Source organism: Oncorhynchus tshawytscha, linkage group LG01, assembly GCF_018296145.1.
Source record: "Oncorhynchus tshawytscha isolate Ot180627B linkage group LG01, Otsh_v2.0, whole genome shotgun sequence".
Lineage (NCBI taxonomy): Eukaryota > Metazoa > Chordata > Actinopteri > Salmoniformes > Salmonidae > Oncorhynchus > Oncorhynchus tshawytscha.
Genome location: NC_056429.1, coordinates 34,128,145 through 34,150,789, shown reverse-complemented (window position 1 = coordinate 34,150,789; position 22,645 = coordinate 34,128,145). Strand labels below are relative to the sequence as shown.

Below are 22,645 nucleotides of genomic sequence, written 5' to 3'. Positions count from 1 at the left end.
AATTCTCTTCGATTATAATCACAACCGTATATATCCCCCCCAAGCAGACACATCGATGGCTCTGAACGAACTTTATTTAACTCTCTGCAAACTGGAAACGATTTATCCGGAGGCTGCATTCATTGTAGCTGGGGATTTTAACAAGGCTAATCTGAAAACAAGACTCCTAAATTTTATCAGCATATCGATTGCGCAACCAGGGGTGGAAAGACCCTGGATCATTGTTACTCTAACTTCCGCGACGCATATAAGGCCCTGCCCCGCCCCCCTTTCGGAAAAGCTGACCACGACTCCATTTTGTTGATCCCTGCCTACAGACAGAAACTAAAACAAGAGGCTCCCACGCTAAGGTCTGTCCAACGCTGGTCCGACCAAGCTGACTCCACACTCCAAGACTGCTTCCATCACGTGGACTGGGAGATGTTTCGTATTGCGTCAGACAACAACATTGACGAATACGCTGATTCGGTGTGCGAGTTCATTAGAACGTGCGTTGAAGATGTCGTTCCCATAGCAACGATTAAAACATTCCCTAACCAGAAACCGTGGATTGATGGCAGCATTCTTGTGAAACTGAAAGCGCGAACCACTGCTTTTAATCAGGGCAAGGTGTCTGGTAACATGACTGAATACAAACAGTGCAGCTATTCCCTCCGCAAGGCTATCAAACAAGCTAAGCGCCAGTACAGAGACAAAGTAGAATCTCAATTCAACGGCTCAGACACAAGAGGCATGTGGCAGGGTCTACAGTCAATCACGGACTACAGGAAGAAATCCAGCCCAGTCACGGACCAGGATGTCTTGCTCCCAGGCAGACTAAATAACTTTTTTGCCCGCTTTGAGGACAATACAGTGCCACTGACACGGCCTGCAACGAAAACATGCGGTCTCTCCTTCACTGCAGCCGAGGTGAGTAAGACATTTAAACGTGTTAACCCTCGCAAGGCTGCCGCCCCAGACGGCATCCCCAGCCGCGCCCTCAGAGCATGCGCAGACCAGCTGGCCGGTGTGTTTACGGACATATTCAATCAATCCCTATACCAGTCTGCTGTTCCCACATGCTTCAAGAGGGCCACCATTGTTCCTGTTCCCAAGAAAGCTAAGGTAACTGAGCTAAACGACTACCGCCCCATAGCACTCACATCAGTCATCATGAAGTGCTTTGAGAGACTAGTCAAGGACCATATCACCTCCACCCTACCTGACACCCTAGACCCACTCCAATTTGCTTACCGCCCAAATAGGTCCACAGACGATGCAATCTCAACCACACTGCACACTGCCCTAACCCATCTGGACAAGAGGAATACCTATGTGAGAATGCTGTTCATCGACTACAGCTCGGCATTCAACACCATAGTACCCTCCAAGCTCGTCATCAAGCTCGAGACCCTGGGTCTCGACCCCGCCCTGTGCAACTGGGTACTGGACTTCCTGACGGGCCGCCCCCAGGTGGTGAGGGTAGGCAACAACATCTCCTCCCCGCTGATCCTCAACACTGGGGCCCCACAAGGGTGCGATCTGAGCCCTCTCCTGTACTCCCTGTTCACCCACGACTGCGTGGCCACGCACGCCTCCAACTCAATCATCAAGTTTGCGGACGACACAACAGTGGTAGGCCTGATTACCAACAACGACGAGACGGCCTACAGGGAGGAGGTGAGGGCCCTCGGAAAATAACCTCACAATCAACGTCAACAAAACTAAGGAGATGATTGTGGACTTCAGGAAACAGCAGAGGGAACACCCCCCTATCCACATCGATGGAACAGTAGTGGAGAGGGTAGCAAGTTTTAAGTTCCTCGGCATACACATCACAGACAAACTGAATTGGTCCACTCACACAGACAGCATCGTGAAGAAGGCGCAGCAGCGCCTCTTCAACCTCAGGAGGCTGAAGAAATTCGGCTTGTCTCCAAAAGCACTCACAAACTTCTACAGATGCACAATCGAGAGCATCCTGGCGGGCTGAATCACCGCCTGGTATGGCAACTGCACCGCCCTCAACCGTAAGGCTCTCCAGAGGGTAGTGAGGTCTGCACAACGCATCACCGGGGGCAAACTACCTGCCCTCCAGGACACCTACACCACCCGATGCTACAGGAAGGCCATAAAGATCATCAAGGACATCAACCACCCGAGCCACTGCCTGTTCACCCCGCTGTCATCCAGAAGGCGAGGTCAGTACAGGTGCATCAAAGCTGGGACCGAGAGACTGAAAAACAGCTTCTATCTCAAGGCCATCAGACTGTTAAACAGCCACCACTAACATTGAGTGGCTACTGCCAACACACTGTCAATGACACTGACTCAACTCCAGCCACTTTAATAATGGGAATTGATGGGAAATGTAAATATATCACTAGCCACTTTAAACAATGCTACCTTATATAATGTTACTTACCCTACATTATTCATCTTATATGCATACGTATATACTGTACTCTATATCATCGACTGCATCCTTATGTAATACATGTATCACTAGCCACTTTAACTATGCCACTTGGTTTACATACTCATCTCATATGTATATACTGTACTCGATATCATCTACTGTATCTTGCCTATGCTGCTCTGTACCATCACTCATTCATATATCCTTATGTACATATTCTTTATCCCCTTACACTGTGTATAAGACAGTAGTTTTTTTTGAATTGTTAGTTAGATTACTTGTTCGTTATTACTGCATTGTCGGAACTAGAAGCACAAGCATTTCGCTACACTCGCATTAACATCTGCTAACCATGTGTATGTAAATCAAATTTTATTTGATTTCCAAAGGTGGGGGAGTGGCAATCTTTACCAAGAATCACCTTCAGTGCTCGTTTGTCTGCACCAAGTCTGTCCCCAAACAATTTGATTTGCTTGTTTTAAGCATTAAACTTTCAAATAGCTCTGTTGACTGTTGTTGGGTGCTATCGTCCTCCATCGGCACCGGCCTGTAACCTACCTGCCCTAAGCTCTCTCCTGGCCCCTTATACTAAGTCTGAATTTGTCCTAATAGGTGACCTAAACTGGGGCATGCTTAAACCACTTGACCAAGTCCAAACGCAATGTGACTCCCTAAATCTTTCTCAGATTATTACCAATCCCACAAGGTATGACTCCAGACACCCAGAAAAGGCTACTCTCCTTCATATTATCCTCACAAATAATCCTGATAGGCATCAGTCTGGTATTTTCTGTAATGACCTTAGTGATCACTGTTGTACAGCTGCTCAGTGAAATTACCTGTCCTGATTTGTCATAGACGTTGCTAAAAAACTTTAATGAGCAAGCTTTCCTTCATGAACTGGCCTCTGTAAAATGGTATAGAATCAGCTTGATCCCCTCTGTCTAAGATGCTTGGACCTTATTTTTTGATATTTTCAGTAATATTGTTAACAAACACACCCCCATAAAGAAAATTAGAATTAAAAACAGGTTCAGCCCCTGGTTTGACTGTGATCTTGCAGAGTTACTCCACCTCAAGAATTGTATTTGGTGAAAGGCTTGGCACACGCATTTGGCACACGCATACTCAGGCTGGCCGGCTATCGCTCAGGCAAATTAGAAATAAGTGCACTCAGGCTATTCGGAAGGCCAAAGTGAGTTACTTTAAGGAGCAGTTCTCTCTCTGTGGGTCTAACCACAAGAAGTTCTGGAAAACAGTTAGACCTGGAGAATAAAACCTTCTCCTCACAGCTGCCCATGTCCCTTAATGTTGATGATGTGGTTGTTACTGACAAGAAGCACATAGCTGAGCTCTTTAAATCACCACTTCAGTAAGTCAGGATTCCTATTTGACTCAGCCATGCCTCCTTGCCCGTCCAACATTTCCTCATCTCCCACCCCTTCTAATGTAACTATCCCCGATACTTCTCCCTCTTTTTCCCTTGCCCCGCGACAAAGTTTCTCCCTGCAGGCAGTCACTGAGTCCGAGGTGCTAAAGGAGCTCCTTAAACTTGCTCGGAAGGCAGCCAAGGTGAGAAATCAAGCTGATCTTAACTGTAATAGGCCTATTTCTATTTTTGCCCTGCTTATCAAAAGTGTTGGAAAAACTGACTGGCTTTCTTGATGTCTATAGTATTCTCTCTGGCACGCAATCTGGTTTCCACTCAGGTTATGGGTGTGTCACTGCAACCTTAAAGGTCCTCAATGATGTCACCATTGCCCTTGATTCGAAGTAATATTGTACTGCTATTTTTATTGACTTGGCCAAAACTTTTGATACCATTCCATTGATACCATTCCATTCTTGTGGGCCGTCTAAGGAGTATTGGTGTCTTTGAGGTGTCTTTGGCCTGGTTTGCTAACTACCTCTCTCAAAGAGTGCAGTGTATAAAGTCAGAACATCTGCTGTCTCAGCCACTGCCTGTCACCAAGGGAGTACCCATGCTCGATCCTAGGCCCCACGCTCTTCTCAATTTACATCAACAACATAGCTCAGGCAGTAGGAAGCTCTCTCATCCATTTATATGCAGATGATACAGTCTTATACTCAGCTGGCTCCTCCCTGGATTTTGTGTTAAATGCTCTACAACAAAGCTTTCTTAGTGTCTAACAAGCTTTCTCTACCCTTAACCTTGTTCTGAACACCTCCAAAGCAAAGGTCATGTGGTCTGGTAAGAAGAATGCCACTCTTCCCACAGGTGTTATTACTACCTCTGAGGGTTTAGAGCTTGAGGTAGTCACCTCATACAAGTACTTGGAGGTATGGCTAGACGGTACACTGTCCTTCTCTCAGCACATATCAAAGCTGCAGGCTGAAGTTAAATCTAGAATTGGTTTCCTCTATCGAAATCGCTCCTCTTTCACCCCAGCTGCCAAATTTACCCTGATTCAGATGACCATCCTACCCATGCTAGATTACGGAGACATCATTTATAGATCGGCAGGTAAGGGTGCATTCGAGCGGCTAGATGTTCTTCACCATTCGGCCATCAGACATGCCACCAATTCTCCTTATAGGACACATCACTGCACTCTGTACTCCACTGTAAACTGGTCATCTCTGTATACCCATTGGTTGGTGCGTATTAATAAAACCCTCTTAGGCCTCACTCCCCCCTATCTGAGATATCTACTGGAGCCCTCATCCTCCACATACAACACCCGTTCTGCCAGTCACATTCTGTTAAAGGTCCCCAAAGCACACATATCCCTGGGTCGCTCCTCTTTTCAGCTTGCTGCAGCTAGCGACTGGAACGAGCTGCAACAAACACTCAAACTGGACTGTTTTATCTCAATTCAAGAGTCAATCATGGACACTCTTACTGACAGTTGTGGCTGCTTGTGTGATGTATTGTTGTCTTTCCCTTCTTGCCCTTTGTGCTGTTGTCTGTGCCCAATAATGTGTGTACCATGTTGTGTTGCTACCATGCTATGTTGTTGTCTTAGGTCTCTCTTTATGTAGTGTTGTCTCTCTTGTTGTGATGTGTGTTTGTCCTATATATATATATATATATATTATTTTTTAATCCCAGGCCCCCTTCCCTGCTTTTGGTAGGCTGTCATTGTAAATAAGAATTTGTTCTTAAATAACTGACTTGCCTAGTTAAATAAAGGTTAAATATAACTTTTAGAAAAAAAGACTGAACTTACCTCATCCATGGTGGCCAACACTGCTAGTTTGTGGGGAATTGGGAGTTTGGCCAAAGGGTCTCCTCCAACCCTGTTGAAATAAAGAAGTAGTGAACTACTGTAGCCTCCGTGAAATGATCATGCAGGCAGCGAAGGCCTGCTCAACATGCTTTCTTAGCCTTCAGACCACTCACCCGTCAACCACTACTCCTCTAGCCTGGTCCCAGATGTGTGTGCTGTATAGCCAAAAGACAACAGCTATACAGCACAAACAGACATAGAACCAGGCTACTCTTTTCCCCACCCTTCCTAATGACTCACCCGTCCACCCCTACTCCTCTCAGGCTGTCCAAGTTGCCCATCAGCTCCTCATCAGAGCGGTAGGAGGAGGGCTGACCTGGAGAACGGTTCAGAGACACACTGCTCTCTGACGTGTACCTGAAGAGAGTGCAGCCCGTTAGTTAACATGATCATCGTCTAGTGAAAGATCCTACTGTATGTGGAAATGCAGTTTGACGAAAGTATACAGCACAGGGTTATGCTCTTGCACATTATCATTCCAATGACAATGTATCTGGTAAGAGTGCCTATCCTAATGACTGATATCCTAGTTTAAGCTCCAAGTTCTTTCAATGTTTTTACAAACCTGGTTTACCAAAGGGCACCTTACCATATGAACACTAATGAATCCAAGAACAAACAGATGCATTTTTTAAAATTGTTATTTTATTTTGTTCCACATATTTCTCAAGTAGGATCTAAAATTCTCACCTGTTGTGCCTCAAGTCAGACTGCATGCCCTCGATCTCTAGGGGTAAGGTGAGGACAAAGATGTCCAGTGTGACAGAGAGATCATTCAGATCAAGAGCCTGCAGGGCCTCTGCATTCTCCAGACATGTGATCACCTCACCTGTAACAAAACAGTACACGTCAACACAAACAGCAGGGCATTTAATAGCATTGTGAAAATTCACAGCAGAACTGGGGTCAAATAGTATTCGTTGTCTTTCAAATACTTTGACTGTAAGAGTGAGCCTGCTTAGAGTGCCAGATGGGAAAGTTTAGCACTTTTGGAACTAGTCCACTGGTTCCATTGTGCCAGACAAACTCAATAAAGTGAAGCTATCAAATAACATTTTATTGGTCACATACATATATTTAGCAGATGTTATTGCGGGTGTAGCGAAATGCTTGTGTTCCTAGCGCCAACAGTGCAGTAGTGTCTAACAATTCACAACACACAAATCTAAAAGTAAAATAATGAAATTAAGAAACGTATGCATTTTAGGATGAACTATGTCAGAATGGCATTGACTAAAATACTGTAGAATACAGTAAAACACACATATGAAATGAGTAAAGTAGTATGTAAACATGATTAAAGTGACCAGTGATTCCATTTCTATGTACATAGGGCAGCAGCCTCTAAGGTGCAAGGTTGAGTAACCGGGTGGTAGCCGGTTAGTGATGGCTATTTAACAGTCTGATGGCCTTGAGATAGAACACCAGGTCTGAGTCACACATTGTCTATTGGCTTGTGTCTCTTCTGTGACGGTTGTCAGGTACTGCGTGTACTCACCCAGGCAGGTGGGTAGCGTGGTTATGGGCATGGATCCGTGGCAGCTCTTCATGTTAACAGAGCAGGTGAGGTGGACGAACAGCGGAGGCATCTCAGGCTGAGGCCCCTCTGGCTCCAACAGGCTGTCTCCCTCTAGAATGCTGAAGGAGTCCTCATCCTGGTTCACCGTGTTGGAGTCAGACAGGGACTCATCCTCCCCCTCTCCCCCTGCTTCCCCCTCTCCGTCTGCCCCTAGGGATCTCCGGCCCCCGGCCCTCTCCTGGTACTCCACCTCCAGGTCTGTGTCGCTCTCAATCATGATGCAACAGCCCGACATGTTCTCTGAGGTGCACATTAGGATGACATAGTACACAGGATTTATGATGTATCCTTAACTACATGTTCTCTGTGGTGCACAGGATGAGTATAGAGTATCTGATGTACTGTTATCTAGAAGATCTTAGGCGGGGGTAACACCAAGCAATCCAAGCAACTAAAATACAAGGATCCCCACCGTCCTCTGTAGCAGGCTCAGCCTCGGAGACAACCTCTTCACTAAGTCGTCTCTCCTCTTCCCTATCAGAGTCCTTAGGAGGAGAACAAAAAATAAAAATCATCACGCTATATTATTCAGAGTCCCAGTTAGTTAATACTGAACCAATGTTTTGGAAACAGGACCTTCTTCAGTGTCCTGGGGGTGGATACCAACCGAGAACAATGGATAGGAAATAACATACACATATCTCTTTCTTAGATGATGGTGGGCAGTAGTAGAAGTAGTGAGGATTGGAAGGCACGGTCTTGAAGAACTGAGCACCAATGTCCATGAATTTGTCCTGTTGAATGCAGGCATTAGCTAGCTTTAAAACGGTTCTTTAACATGAGCATCAAATTGTAACATAATCCATCTCATTTCTTTCCATTGTACCATTATCTATCCTTCAGTTGTTTACCTGTATGATTTTGTGCAGGTCAGGGTAGACCTCGCACTTCTGCTGAAGGCGGAGGAGGGACAGAGGGAACTCTGGTATCCTGATGGTCCCGGGGGGTTCGTCCAGGCCGTGGGGGGAGTTAGGGGCCGAGGCCTTCCCCCTGTTCTCTGCCTCACCCACGTCCTCCATCTCAATACTTGGAGACACAAGGTCGTCATGTTTACTCATAGAGCACCATTCAGCACCGTCAATCAATAGTCTGAACCAAACAAGTACCAAAACAAACCAAACAAATGTACTGTATGTACCACTCTTTGCAAATCAAGTTCTGAACCAAGGTCAGATAACATTCTGAGGGTCATTCTGTAGCCGACCTGGGTCAAATACGTATAGAAAATATGTAATAGACTTCAGGTGCCCTTGATTTAGTTTGTCAGGGACATGGGACAGTCGCTAAAAGTGCAAACTCCAGATTGCTAGATTTTATTTATTTGATCATTTAAAGTAGAAGGCTGCTCCAGCCAGAGACAACACACCAGTCAAAGACACCAGTCAAAGACACCAGTCAAAGACACCAGTCAAAGACACCAGTCAAAGACACCAGTCAAAGACACCCTGAGTACTTCAAATCAACAAAAAAAAAATGGGTAACTGCTCTGTAGGTCTCAGTAGTACCTGGATGAGGAGGCCATGGGTCCTCTCTTGACCGGCCCATCTTCCTCTGCCTCTCCGATGGTGAAAGTGGCAGGGGTGATGCTGTGACCCCTGACCCCTCCGTCTCCATGGCGCTCTCGGAACACCCGGATGTGTCCACAGAGCGTCTGGAGGAAGGAAGTGATGTCTATCTCCTGGAGAGACTCCTCACAGTAGTCCATGGCTGTCAGCAAGTCCTGGGAACTGATGCTGTGGGACTGCTGCAGGCTGCGGTACACACCTAGGGGGAGAGAACACGATCATGCACACGCACACACTTCAGATCCATGCCTGCCCGGTCTTAATTCATCTTTCCACGATTCCTCAAGTCTTTATCTCCTCGCGTCCTTCTCAACTGCATTAAAAGGAGAACGTAAAAGTGGACCTTCTCCAATGTCATCTGAAAATGAGGGGAGGAGAGGATGCAAGGAAAATATCTTAGCTACATCGTCAAAAACCTTCCACTATACTCTCAAATACAAATCTGTCCAACTATTCCATGTTAAGTTCAGTCAAGGTCAGCACATAAATCCACATAAAAAAACAGTGCCTTCAGAAAACACTCACACCCCATGAGCATTTTCAAGATTTTGTAGTGTTACAGCCTGAATTTAAAATGGATTACATTGAGATTTTGTGTCACTGGCCTACAATACCCGATAATGACAAAGTGGAATAATGTTTTTAGAAATGTTTACAAACAATGCTGAAATGTCTTGAGACAATAAGTATAAAACCTCTGTTATGGCAAGCCGAAATAAGTTCAGGAGTAACAATTAGCTTAACAAGTCACATAAAATGTACATGATTGTTTAATGACTACCACATCTCTGTACACCACACAAACGAGTATCTGTAAGGTCCCTCAGTCGAGCAGTGAACTTCAAAAACAGTTTCAACCACAATGCCTCAAAGAAGCAGACATTGAATATCCCTTTGAACATGGTGAAGTTATTAATTACACTTTGGGTGGTGTATTAATACACCCAGTCACTAAAAAGATACAGGTGTCCTTCCTAACTCAGCTGCCGGAGGGAAAGAAAACCGCTCAGGGAGGCTCAGGGATTTCACCATGAGGCCAATGGGGACTTAAATCAGTTACAGAGTTTAATTGCCGTGATAGGATGGATCAACATTGTAGTTACTCCACAATACTAACCTAAATGACAAAGTGAAAAGAAGGAAGCGTGTACAGAATAAAAATATTCCAAAACACGCACCCTGTTTGCAATAAAGCACTAAAGTAAAACTGCAAAAGATTTAGCAAAGAAATTCACTTTATGTACTGAATACAAAGCATTATGTTTGAGGAAAATCCTCATATGTTATGGGTATGCTTGACATCGGCAAGGACAAGGACGTTTTGATTGTTCCTGAGTGGCCAAGTTACAGTTTGGACTTAAATGTACTTAAAAATATATGGCAGGACTTGAAAATGTCTTGCAACGATCAACAACCAACTTGAGAGAGCTTGAAATTTTTCAAAATAATAATGTGCAAATATTGTACAATCCAGGTGTGCAAAGCTCTAAGAGACTTACCCAGAAAGACTCAGCTGTAATCACTGCAAAGCTGATTATAACATGTAGTGACTCAGGGGTGTGAATACTTATGCAAATTAGATATTTCTGCGTTTAATTTTCAATAAATTTGCAAACAACTCTAAAAGCATTTTTTTCACTTTGTCATTATGGGTATTGTGTGTAGATGGATGAGAATGATTTTTTAATTGAAAAAAAATCAATTTTCACACAGTAACACAACAAAAGTAAGACTTTCTGAAGCACTGTAATATACCCTAAAGAAATGGTCAATACTTTTATCTGGATGTTGTTTATATCAAATTCATCTTGAGAAAACAGCTTTTAAATTATGCTTTTTTTCAGTACCACAGGGTATACATTTTGTGTTAACCTCTTGACTCAGTGAGCAGGGAGAGAAAAGATGCTGCCCTGGTGTGAATATATTTATATTTAAATTGGCATGCCAGACCAATTTAAATCCATCAGGCTTGTCAGAGAGAAGCAGATATTTCGCCTAAGCAGAGTTGTGTCTAGTGTGTGTGAGTGTGCGTGCGTTGTCTAGTCGCTCTCCTCCTGATTGAGGTTTACAGATGCTGCAAAGGAGCATAAAAACAAATCCTGAGATGACAGCTTAAAACACTAATAGATTTCTCCGTCACTAGGATGATGCAGGTGACGGCTTTGCCCTGTGCTTGCTTCTGTAGTATTGGAGGCGCTATCTTCGGGTACGTGTGGGTGTATGGCAAGTCACAGGCCTAAATGACTCTGTTCAAAAGTAGTGCACTAAATAGGGAATAGGGTGCAATGCCCAGATTAAAAGTAGTGTACTATATAGGGAATAGGAAGAGAATCAGCTACTAGCCAATACTCTGGTCAATAATAAACTTCTTCTCCCATCTGCTTTCCCCAGCACCAGTAGCCCATCCCTTGTCCCTTTAGTGTCATAAAGCAGGGTACATCACCATTGGGCTCCTCTCTGCGTCAGTCATTTGCGAGTCAGTTTATTTAAGGGGTGTTTTATGACGTCTGGCTGTCGCAGTGGTCAAAGGCAAGCTACACAGACAGATTAAACAGTCAGACTGGACAGGTCACCTTGACAGGCCATTACCGTAAATGTTCACATCTGTCAGCAGTGTATTACCTGTGACGTAACACTGGTGGTAGTGCTCCTGTAGCAGGCTGCAGTAGTTGGCCAGCTCCTTGTGTTTATGAGGCTGCGACATCAGGTCTGTCCAGGAGGAGGTGCTGCTGCGTTCCTGAGATAGAGACCTGCAGGAGGAAGAGGACAGACACACACAAACACCCCAAACACCATTAGAGAAGAAGAGGAGCAAGTACAGAATCAGGAAGCCCAATAGTAGATCTGTGGGAGAAACATACAAGCCATAGAAAAGTAGGGAGCACAGCTTCATCATCAGTATATAACACGGTTATTTTACACACCCCTTTGAAAACACACAATCTCATCTCACCCCCCAATTAACATGCCGCATGTCTCCTTTGCAAACGCACAGTCTGTAATCTCACGCCACAATAACACACAAATCTCTGATGACATTTAATCTCCGTTAGAGAATAAAACACACTGTCCAGCTCCATGTAATGTTGCATTATGCATTGAGGAGGATGCTGTTAAAAGTCTATTAGCTTGAGCGGTCACTGAACAACAGAGCTCCGAAGCGTGCTTTAAACAAGGGGAGGGGGGGGAATAATCACTCCGAAAATGTATCCGATATGTCAATACTATGTGTCTTATGTTAATCTGGAGATCAACACATGGCCAGTCCTGTACCATGATACACAAGTGTATATTTCCCATATTTGACTTGGAACTTGCAGATGAAAAGGAAAAAGAGTACAAAGGAACTTTACTCATTAAAAAAACATGAATTGTTTAATCACAGGCTTAGAGGAGAGATTTCCAAAGCACCACGCCCATGTCATCAAGTAGGGTCTGTAAAAAGCAACCACACCCCCCCAGAGAAGCTTGAAAAAAAAGTACTGCAACTGCATGAACCAAATTTGATTTTCTGTGAACATGCAATAAGTTAGATATTGTCAGTTAACACATCAGACATGTTGATTTTGGACAGTTCCACCCATTAGTATCTGACTGCAGAGAGAGAGAGACAGCCTCCTACAAGAGGTTTGAGCTCCAGCAAACATAAGTGGCTTGCGTTGTGAAGTCAAGCCTTCAGTCATGTAAATGAATATAAAGTCAAAATATCTAGAGGCAACAGTCTTATCTGGAGGCAGATACCAACCTCCCAATAGTAACACAGGCCTGGAGTGAGTGTGGGAGCGATGGCCTCAGCCTCACCCACTTAGAGAGTACCTCTCCCTGGTATGAAAAAGGAGGAGCTATGAGCATATGGCCAGGCCGAAGTCCCTCCTAACCCCATCAATTCATCTTTCCATGATCCCTTGCATCCTTTCTCCTCACCTCCTCAACCGTATTGGAGAAGGTCCAAGGTCCCTTCCTTCAGACCTTCTTCTCCGCTGTCTTTTGAGAAGGACGCAAGGAGATAAGACGCAAGAAATTGAGGAAAGATTCACTGAGATTGATCTCACCACAGCTCTACACCAGGAAGGGACGGAGGGGAGGAAGAGGAGAATGGGGCGAGGTGCGCGGCAGGATGATGGAAGCAGCAGTAAGCTAGCTGTGCTGTGCTACCTGAACTTCATCTGCTGATGCATCTCCCAGGAGTCAGCGTCTTGAGGTCTATTTATCAACGTAGTACAGGGAAACAATCAGAGGTGCACAACGTTAACATGGGACTCAACCAACAACAATGAGCTTGCTGGCAGCCAATGTTGAGTGAAGGGTAGACTTATGAATGGATGGTATGGCATGGTAGGACTTCTGACTGAGAGCGTTTCAAGAGTCAGTCACATATGATGGGTGGTAAGGTGATTAAACTGATGAAAAGTAAAGTGCTGAATACATGGAGCCTTGGATCTGCTGTATTCCCCTCCCAAGACCTGGGTTCAAATTGAAATGATTTCCTCCTCAATACTCCTCAGTCCCAGACGGATGGATTTTCCACTTCTGAGAATATTCAAGTGTTAACGTTGCATCGGGAACGATCCATCCTCAATCAAGTGCTGCTAAAGTATTTGAAAGAAAACAAATCCTATTTGAACCCAGATGTGCTCCCCATCAGTAGCCCCAGTGTGTGTGTGTGTGTGTGTGTGTGTGTGTGTGTGTGTGTGTGTGTGTTACTGGGTACCTGAAGAAGATGTCCCTTGGCTGCCTGTTAGAGTGGGGATTGAGTAGCTGATCCTTCAGAGAGTCCAGGGAACAGTTATAGACATATACAGGGCAGCGCGGACGGGACAGATCCCCTGAGCTCTGCTGGGACGCCTGGCGACTGAACGTGATGTGGAAGTCTCTCTTCTGGGGCTCAGCGAACTGCACCCCGTCCCTCTCCTCCACACCTGAGAGAGAGAAAGAGAGTAATTTCCAATTTGCTCAGGGAGCCCCATCTCTTCCTTTTCACAACAGTAACATTATGTTATTGCAGAGAGAAATAGGGATAGAAAGAGAGAGGGTTGGGTTAGTGAGAAGGCACAGTATGTTGGTAGCAAAGGACTAATGATGCAATAATCCTACAGTACTTACCTGCACCTTTGGTGCCATTTTCAGGCTCAGAGAAACGGCTATCCCAGTTGTCCTGCTCCAACGTGGAGCTCCCAGATTCAGGGGAGAGCAGGGGTGACCTGGGTCCCACAGGACCACCAACACTAGGGGAGAGCATGGGGGACCTCAACCCGCTACTCAACCCACCATTCAGCCCATTGGTGGAGCCAGAGTGAGAATCAGCCTGTGATTTGTTGCCGGTAGTCAGGGTGTCGTCATCATCTCCGTTATCCTGGGGCTCGGTCTCCAGCCCAGACGACATCAACATCTGGACATCTTAAGAGAAAACACAACAATGTTGAACTCAAACATTTCACAGAGGGACTTGCATTCGTTTTAAGATAGCTCGGTGCTACAACCACATGTCACAGGCATAGAACAATATTTTTCCTCAATAAACATAGCTATCAGTGGAATCCGAGCAGGAAGGTTGGGGGGTGGGTAGGTCAAGTGCAAGTGCTGGTTAATTATTAGACATTTGGGGGGGGTTACCAACATCTACGAACACACAGCACTGTTGCTGTACTACGTTATGATGATAAGCATGTCGATTACAATCAGTTAAAACTAGCACGATGCCAGGCTGGTGGCTAGCCCAAATACATAGGATTCCTATAACTACAGTGGAGCCCCCACTTGAATAATGAGTAGAAAATATCTGTAAGCTCTGTCCTATTCGTACACGCACATCACACAACTACAGCAGAGCACAGGGAACAGTAGCGGGGTGCCTACCTGTGAAGGTGGCGGGGAGGAAGGTCAGTAGGATCTGCTGAGGGTTGATGTACTTGGCGTAACACTTCCACTGAGGGGTAGACCCATCCCTCTCCACTGGGACTGGCTCCTCATCCACCAGGTCTGCATTGCTGAAACTCTGAGAGAAAGAGGGGACAAACTCACTGGGCATAACAGACAGGACAAGTGCTATAAAATAAACTAAACATAATGTTTTGCCCAAGGTGGACAGAGTTCCAATGAGAGGAAGAAGACGGTAGTGTAAACCATGTCTGGACATCCAAAACGTAACTTCGGGCCCACTGCTGGTTTTCCATTGTTTTTACACTGCATAAAACCGATATCAATGCCAAGGAGGAACCTTCTGGATTTATTTCCCTGAAGAGAGAATGCAGACTGGTTAAAAGGTTTACCTGAAGGGTACTGGTTGATCCTGTCACCTCCTTACTGCTCCCTGTAGTGTGGAAGGACATCATTGTGTCCTGTCTCTCTGGAGGTTTCAGGCACTCTTCTGTCAAGGGAATGTAACCACATGTCAAGGCAACAAAAAAAATGAAAAAAATGTGTGCAGGAGTATAGGATGTTGTTACATAATGAATACAATCATTAGCAGGATTCTGTTCTTTTCAGTCGGTCAGCATGTATTCATAAAGCCTACATCAACAGTTGTCACAAAGTGCTTTACATTCACAAAGCCTACCTCTGATGACCGGTAGAGAGAAGGGTGCAACATGTCCGTCTCGTTCCCTGTCTAGGATGTGATGCATGAAGGTGACGTTGTCCTGGTCAGCCAATGGGATCTCCCGGTCACTGAGTTCCTGTTGCAAGCTGCTGTGGAACAGGCTCAGCAGGAGCTCGTTGGGAATATAGGGGGTGCTCTGGGACACCTCCTCGTTCTCCACTGCAATACACACAAATAAGCATTCATTAATTCATCCACCATCTTCATATTGCAGCAACAACACCTAGTGACCATGTCAAGAGGTTTGGACTTTTTGGGGTAATGGCTAAGGTGTTGGACTAACAGTCGCAGGGAAGCCTTGATTTAGCAAAAATTTATAAATTCATGTTTGATAACAATAAGACACTTGAGGAAAAAATAACATGATAAAATTCACCTCTGCTGAGAGTGAGGAAGAATATTTCTATCTGTTGGCACTTGGGCAGCAGCTCGATGAGGTCAAACTGGAAGGGAACAGTGTGGATGCAGTCCTCAGAGGCAGGGAGTTCTCCTGCAGCGGTCCCAATGGGAGGGTACACCTGCTCCTTGTTCTGGCACAGCTGGCTAAGGTACTCAAACGTCATAATGGTGGACATACAGGTCAGATCCCGGGGGAAGATCTGTGGATAACGTAAATTCACTATCATTTAAAAATATATATATATATATTAGCCCATCCACCACCCCCCCTCTTCGGAGGACACACCGTTTTTACAGCTTTTCTGCTACATATTTTACATACACATTTTACACAGATTGAACTATTATATACAGCAATCACATAACAATAATACATTACTGAACATAAGCTCTTTAATCCCGCCCCTCAGCCCATCCCACTTATCACCATAGACCACCCTCATTTGGTTTCCATGTGCCATATATTTTTCAATTGTGCTGTGTGATGTTTACATTAACGGTTTACCTTTCTAATCGCATTTCATCCACAGATTGTGAGCAAAAGATGAAAATCTTTCCTACAAGTAGTATTATATTGCTGATTCATTGACTATGGCTTTCCAAATCACCCAACACTGCATTTTTATAAGGTTCATTTTAAGTTAACGTTGAGATTTTTGTAACAATTCCTCATCTTGTGACCAGAAACAAGCTAGATAGGGGCAATATCAGAATAAATGATCTAGTGATTCTGTATCTTTGCAGGCAAAATCTACAGAGTTGAGATTGTTGTGTGCCCCATATACTGTGTATAACATTTTGTTGGTGGCAATAATTTTGGATAAAAATGTCAATTGAAATGTGTTGAATCAAGTGTTGCTTTTTTGTATCCATTCATATACTGTACCACGTGCCATGGAATCTGTACATTGAAAATATCTTCCCATTTATTTTGCAACCTGTATGGCTCAGCTGTCAACATTTTTGTCCTCAAATGAAACTGGTATATTATTCAAATGAATTACTTAAAAATCATACAATGTGATTTTCTAGATTTTTGTTTTAGATTCCATCTCTCACAGTTGAAGTGTACCTATGATAAAAATGACAGACCTCTACATGCTTTGTAAGTAGGAAAACCTGCAAAATCGGCAGTGTATCAAATACTTGTTCTCCCCACTGTAGATAGGCACATTTAATTTTGTCTGTCTTCGAATTCCAAAAAAAGTTATATTTTTTTGCCATATGATTTAAAAGAACGAGTCGTCTAGAGTAGGCATTAGTAAGTAAACTTTGATAGGACTAAAGAGTTAAATCAATGTGATTTTTCCATAATATACAAGTATTTCCCTCTCAATGGTTGCAGTATCTAATCTATTTTTACAAACCTTCTTTGGAATTGTTTGTGGTAAGTTTTGAGATGTAAATACAAAGTATGTCTACTTCACCATCCACCCATTTTATTAGTAAACTACAAGGTAGTATTAACATTGTGATTTAACAATCCAATACATAATATGGTACACTTGTCATACTTAGCTTTTAGTTCAGAGAAGTTAGAAAAGGGATCATGATCTTCAATATGACTGTGCAGGGATGCAGATTGCGGACTTAAGTTGTTTGGGATAGGGGGCAGCATTTTCACTTTTGGATGAATAGCGTGCCCAGAGTGAACTGCCTACTACTGAGTCCCAGATGCTAATATATGCATATTATTATTAGTATTGGATAGAAAACACTCTGAAGTTTCTAGAACTGTTTGAATTATGTATGTGAGTATAACAGAACTCATATGGCAGGCAAATACCTGAGAAAAAAATCCAAACAGGAAGTGGGAAATCTGAGGTTTGTAGTTTTGAACTCACCCCTATCGAATACACAGTGGGATATGAGATATTTTGCAATTCCTAAGGCTTCCACTAGATGTCAACAGTCTTTAGAACGTTGTTTCAGGCTGCTCATGTGAAGGGGGGCTGGATGGGAGCTGTTTGACTAAGGGGTCTGCCTATAGCCTCGTTCTCAGTCACGCGTTTTCGGTTGGAACATCATTGAACTTTTATGATAAAAACATACTAAAGATTGATTCTATACTTAGTTTGACAAGTTTCTTCAACCTGTAATATAACTTTTTGAACGTTTTGTCCAAATGGACCAGATCGCACTTTTGGATTTGTTTACCAAACACCCTAACAAAAGAAGCTATTGGACATAAATGGACATAAATGATGGACATTATTGAACAAAACAAGCATTTATTGTGGAACTGCGATTCCTGTGAGTGCATTCTGATGAAGATCATCAAAGGTAAGTGAATATTTAGAATGCTATTTATGAATAATGTTGACTACCCAACATGGAGGATATTTCTCTGGCTGGTTTGGGCTCTGAGCGCTGTTCTCAGATTATGCTTTTTCCGTAAAAGTTTTTTTGAAATCTGACACAGCGGTTGCATTAAGGAGAAGTGTATCTAAAGCTCCATGTATAATAGTTGTATTTTCATCAACATTTATTATGAGTATTTCTGTGAATTCATGTGGCTCTCTGCAATATTACTGCATGTTTTGGAACTACTGAACGTAACATGCTAATGTAAAATACGATTTTTGGATATAAATATGAACTTTACCAAACAAAACATACATGTATTGTGTAACATGAAGTCCTATGAATGTCATCTGATGAAGAACATCAAAGGTTAGTGATTAATTTTATCTCCATTTGTGCTTTTTGTGACTCCTCTCTTGGCTGGAAAAATGGCTGGATTGGTGGTGACCTAACATAATCGTATGTGGAGCTTTCGCTGTAAAGCATTTTTGAAATCAGACACTGTGGCTAGATTAACGAGACTTTTATCTTTAAAATGGTGCCTAATACTTGAAATTTTGAGAAATTTGATTTATGAGATTTGTTGATTTGTATTTGGCGCATATCAATTTCATTGGCTGTTGGCGAGGGGTTCCGCTAGCGCAACGGGGTAAAAACTAGAGAAATCAGCTTACAGTTGACACTTGTTTTTATCCCCTGGATTTCTAACCCCTTGATGTTCTTGTTGGATCTAATTTTAATAGCTAGCATTTCAATGGCCATAATAAATAAATAAGGAGACAATGTACAGCCTTGTCATACTCCTGTTAAAAGCTCACTACTTTCTGAGAAGTAACCATTATTTACTATTTTGCACCTGGGGTTGCTTACATAACCATAACCCACTGTATAAAAGATTCAACAAAATTAAAGTAGTCAAGGCATTTATATATAAATTCTAGTCGTACTTTATCAAACGCCTTTTCAAAATCTGCTATGAAGACCAGGCCTGGTATCTTTGACGTTTCATAATGTTCCACTGTTTCAAGTAATTGTTGTATATTATCTCCAATACATCATCCTTGTAAAAAAAACAACTGTCTGATCAGGATGAACAATATCTGGTAAAAACCTTTTTTTATTCTATGTGCTATGCACTTCGCCAGGATTTTTGCATCACAACATTGAAGTGTAAGAGGCCTCCAGTTTTTTTTAAATGGACTGGATAAGGGGATCTGTGGTACCTATGTTGTGCAAAAAAAAAGTAAATAATGAATTATCTTCTCTTAGTTAAGAACAAATTGTCATCCAGTAGGCTTTGATTAAATTGCCAATATCCACGTGGAAATTCTGTAAGAGTTATGTGGAGGCCAATTAGATGAATGTTCAATCGCATTCTGTCTCCTATTAATACTTTTTAAACGTTTGATGCCAGCAAGAATGAGACCAGGAAGTAGTCAAGTCAGCTAGCTTGATTAAGCCTCCTCCATGTATATCTCACTAAAATCAGCCTCCATATATCAACTAGTTCTAATGCATCCATGATATTTGTGATCTCTTTAAGTGCATGAGGGTGATAGTTTGTAGTGTGATTTCCTTTACGATCCATTGAGGTACTTAAAATCATATTGTAATCTCTCACCATAATAACAGATTCATTCGTTACTTGTGGGCTCAATAGATTATGATATATATTTTCGAAGAAGTGTGGATCGTCATTATTTGGTCCATATACAGTGCCTTCAGAAAGTATTCAGACCCATTGACTTTTTCCAAATGAATAAGAGCACAATAATATAGATGCATGCTCATATTAAGAAAGTGATAGAAAGGGCTTTAAGCATGTCAGCCCAGCCCGCTCAGTTCATTGGATCCAGTTGTTAGAAAAAGAAAACGGAAAGAAAAATACCTAGAAATATCACAAGACCAGTTCTTTATGCCCATTACATGCACGCAGCCTATCGGCAGAAAGACACATTTCATGTACTCCTTATTATATCCTGTTATATTCCAACAAGAAGGAAGAAAGAAAAATGAACTTTCATTTTAACAGCCGCTAATGACTGTCTGTAAAAATGTGTCTTACGCATCACACTACCCATGAAGGGATACATAAGTTTAACTTATAATCGACTCTGACACAGCCATGGCACGACAGCAAAGACATGCAGTACTGACAATCTAGAACGAGTAGACCTGTAAAACCAACCCGCTCTCCACGCACACACATTTGATTTTTACTCCAGTGCTGTTGCTCTATCACCTCGTCCGTTTTACACTTAGGCCTATATCATTAGGATCAAGAATATAAAAGGTAGCGTATGTAGCTCACGTAAACATGTAATACACTTCTCACTAAGAGAAGTGCTTCCATAGGCCAGTTATTAAAGTAAACTCACTATTACAAATCAATCCAATGAAGAGAGAGGAACCAGACTTAGTCCATCCAGACTTAGTCCATCCTCTGGCTGCATATGTACACACGCTTCAACTTCATCTCTATCAGTATTTTAATACTATACAAATTGGTGAATTGGAATTATCAGTGATTGTACTACTGAATAGCTACAGTACCTTTCACAACAGCTGAGAATGTAAGAAGATCAATTTGATTAATCGATTAAGCGATTGATACTGACCGCCTGTGGAATCTCCTGGTAGGTGAGCTCCTGGAAGTGTCTATGTTGGTCTCTAGGGCTCCATACTGTCCCACTCTGAGGCTCTACCCAACACTCTGTCACCAGGTTGAGCTCTGTGTCCACATCAATGGCCTCCACCTCTGTGTCGTTGTCATCGTCTGTGGAGAAACTGGAGACCCATGATGGAAGACAAGGGGTCAGGACAGGAGGAGAGAAACAGATGCTTATTCAGCAATAGCACCATTTACTGACTAAATAACCAGCAAAATATACCAAAGTGTTCAAAGGGTAAAAAAAAAAAAAAATGTGTTAAGTTCTTAGAAACGTAACTGTTCTTCTAAATAAAATAATTTGATAATATTTGAAGATACGGTTGGAGAATGTGTAGAATTTGTGGAACTGGTGGACTAAAGCAATAGAAATAATGGCAAAATATTCAATGGAATTCAGTCTCACCTGTCCTTGGTAGAGGTGGAGTGGGGTGGAAACAGGATATACTGGACGATACAGGTGTGACTTTCTCTGTCCACCGCCTCTGGCATCCCCTATGAGCACACCATCACAAGTCATCATTACAATGGGATTTTTATAGGAATTCAATGCAAACACTATACAGCAATAAACTGTCTGGCCTCAATATGTCCAGATTAGAACATATGTATGTGTGTATTGTGTAGCCTAATCTTCCTTTCAGTGTTAATGTAGACAATGCTACATTAGTACTCAAAGGATTAGTGAGAGGGTTTTTCTATTGAGTTCATATGGGTTTAGTAAATATTTGCTGTCCCAGCATGCTACTCTCACCTTCATTGGCAGTTCAGTCACCATGTTGACTATGCCCTCTCCACTGGCAGCAAAATGAAAGCCCTCAGAGAGGCGAATCCTTAGGAAACATCCAAAAACATTTTCAGGCAACAAGTCAGATGTTAGTACTCCTAAGACCTCCCTAACAACTCTCTGATATGATAATGACTTTATATGACATACATAGTGCACGAGTCAGGTACCATTAGACATGCCTGTGGGACTCACTCAGACAGCATGGACAGTATATGAACCACAGCTTGCAGCGGTACGGTAGCACCCAGGCAGCTCTGCACCGTCCACACCCAGCGCTGATGGAGGAAGTAGCGTGACAGCGACGCCAGCGTGGACGAGGCCGTCCGATTGGCTGCCATGCTAAGGGGCACGGTCATGTTAGTGGGCTGGGTGAAGTTCTCCATGTTCAGAATAAACGGGGTCCGGAAGTCTGACGGGAGCTTCTCGTACCTACAGGAGGAGATTGGACACCATTAGAGTATTCATGTTTATAATTGGGTAAAATGTCTTCATAATCCAACCTTAGGTCTGATACCTTGTGCTATGACCTCAATAATTGTAATCTACAGTAATAAGCCACGTAGCTGAAAAGAACAGTCATGCCCAAGGCACAAATCTGACAACATTCCACTGACCTGATGAGTAGTTTCTCCAGAGGTTTGTTGAGGACCACCACACATGGCCGGTCAGACAGCGCAGGTTTGGGAGCAGGGAGAGGAGGAGACTTGGAGGGGGATGCGTGCCCCAGAATCTTCCTCTTGGTCTTGGGCGTAGCCTCCTTGTTCTGGACGCGGTGAGGGAAGCGAAGCCTCAGGATCTGCTCCCGCAGCTCATCCACTATCTGGAAGTGGGGCAGAGAAAAGGTTAAGCTGAAGTATAGGATGTGTTGGTTCCCTCACAAACAGTTTAGTTCACTTGCCTTTTTCGGCCTTGTTCAGGATTTTTTGTTTTTGCATCTTCAGCAATGAGTTAAGAATCAACATTTACATAAACGACAACAGGTCACACCAACAGAGGGTTGCAACATTCTGAGGGGAAAAAAGGTGATGTTTCACCCAACGACTGACTTCTTTCTGCTTGCTAGATCCATTTAGTGAGGAGAAATAGGCACAGC

General features: G+C 43.2%; 1 protein-coding gene across 4 annotated transcripts in view; it reads right to left on the bottom strand.

The window, feature by feature from the left end:
• Positions 1-22,645, bottom strand: part of LOC112249907 (SZT2 subunit of KICSTOR complex) — a 151,871-nt gene that overhangs the window by 107,272 nt on the left and 21,954 nt on the right. For 3 of the 4 annotated variants that reach the window (XM_024419663.2, XM_042320730.1, XM_024419672.2), the window contains exons 15-35: positions 22,167-22,372; positions 21,745-21,981; positions 21,517-21,595; positions 21,169-21,257; positions 20,713-20,881; positions 15,768-15,990; positions 15,350-15,550; positions 15,063-15,160; positions 14,650-14,788; positions 13,897-14,190; positions 13,505-13,712; positions 12,949-12,996; positions 11,416-11,543; positions 8,734-8,992; positions 8,080-8,254; positions 7,864-7,962; positions 7,641-7,713; positions 7,148-7,468; positions 6,340-6,478; positions 5,890-6,006; positions 5,590-5,659 (exon numbers count right to left, since the gene is read on the bottom strand). In XM_024419663.2, coding sequence (XP_024275431.1) covers positions 5,590-5,659; positions 5,890-6,006; positions 6,340-6,478; positions 7,148-7,468; positions 7,641-7,713; positions 7,864-7,962; positions 8,080-8,254; positions 8,734-8,992; positions 11,416-11,543; positions 12,949-12,996; positions 13,505-13,712; positions 13,897-14,190; positions 14,650-14,788; positions 15,063-15,160; positions 15,350-15,550; positions 15,768-15,990; positions 20,713-20,881; positions 21,169-21,257; positions 21,517-21,595; positions 21,745-21,981; positions 22,167-22,372 — 3,372 coding nt within the window. The remainder of the gene's footprint in view (positions 1-5,589; positions 5,660-5,889; positions 6,007-6,339; positions 6,479-7,147; positions 7,469-7,640; positions 7,714-7,863; positions 7,963-8,079; positions 8,255-8,733; positions 8,993-11,415; positions 11,544-12,948; positions 12,997-13,504; positions 13,713-13,896; positions 14,191-14,649; positions 14,789-15,062; positions 15,161-15,349; positions 15,551-15,767; positions 15,991-20,712; positions 20,882-21,168; positions 21,258-21,516; positions 21,596-21,744; positions 21,982-22,166; positions 22,373-22,645) is intronic. The other variant, XM_042320732.1, reaches the window with a different exon arrangement.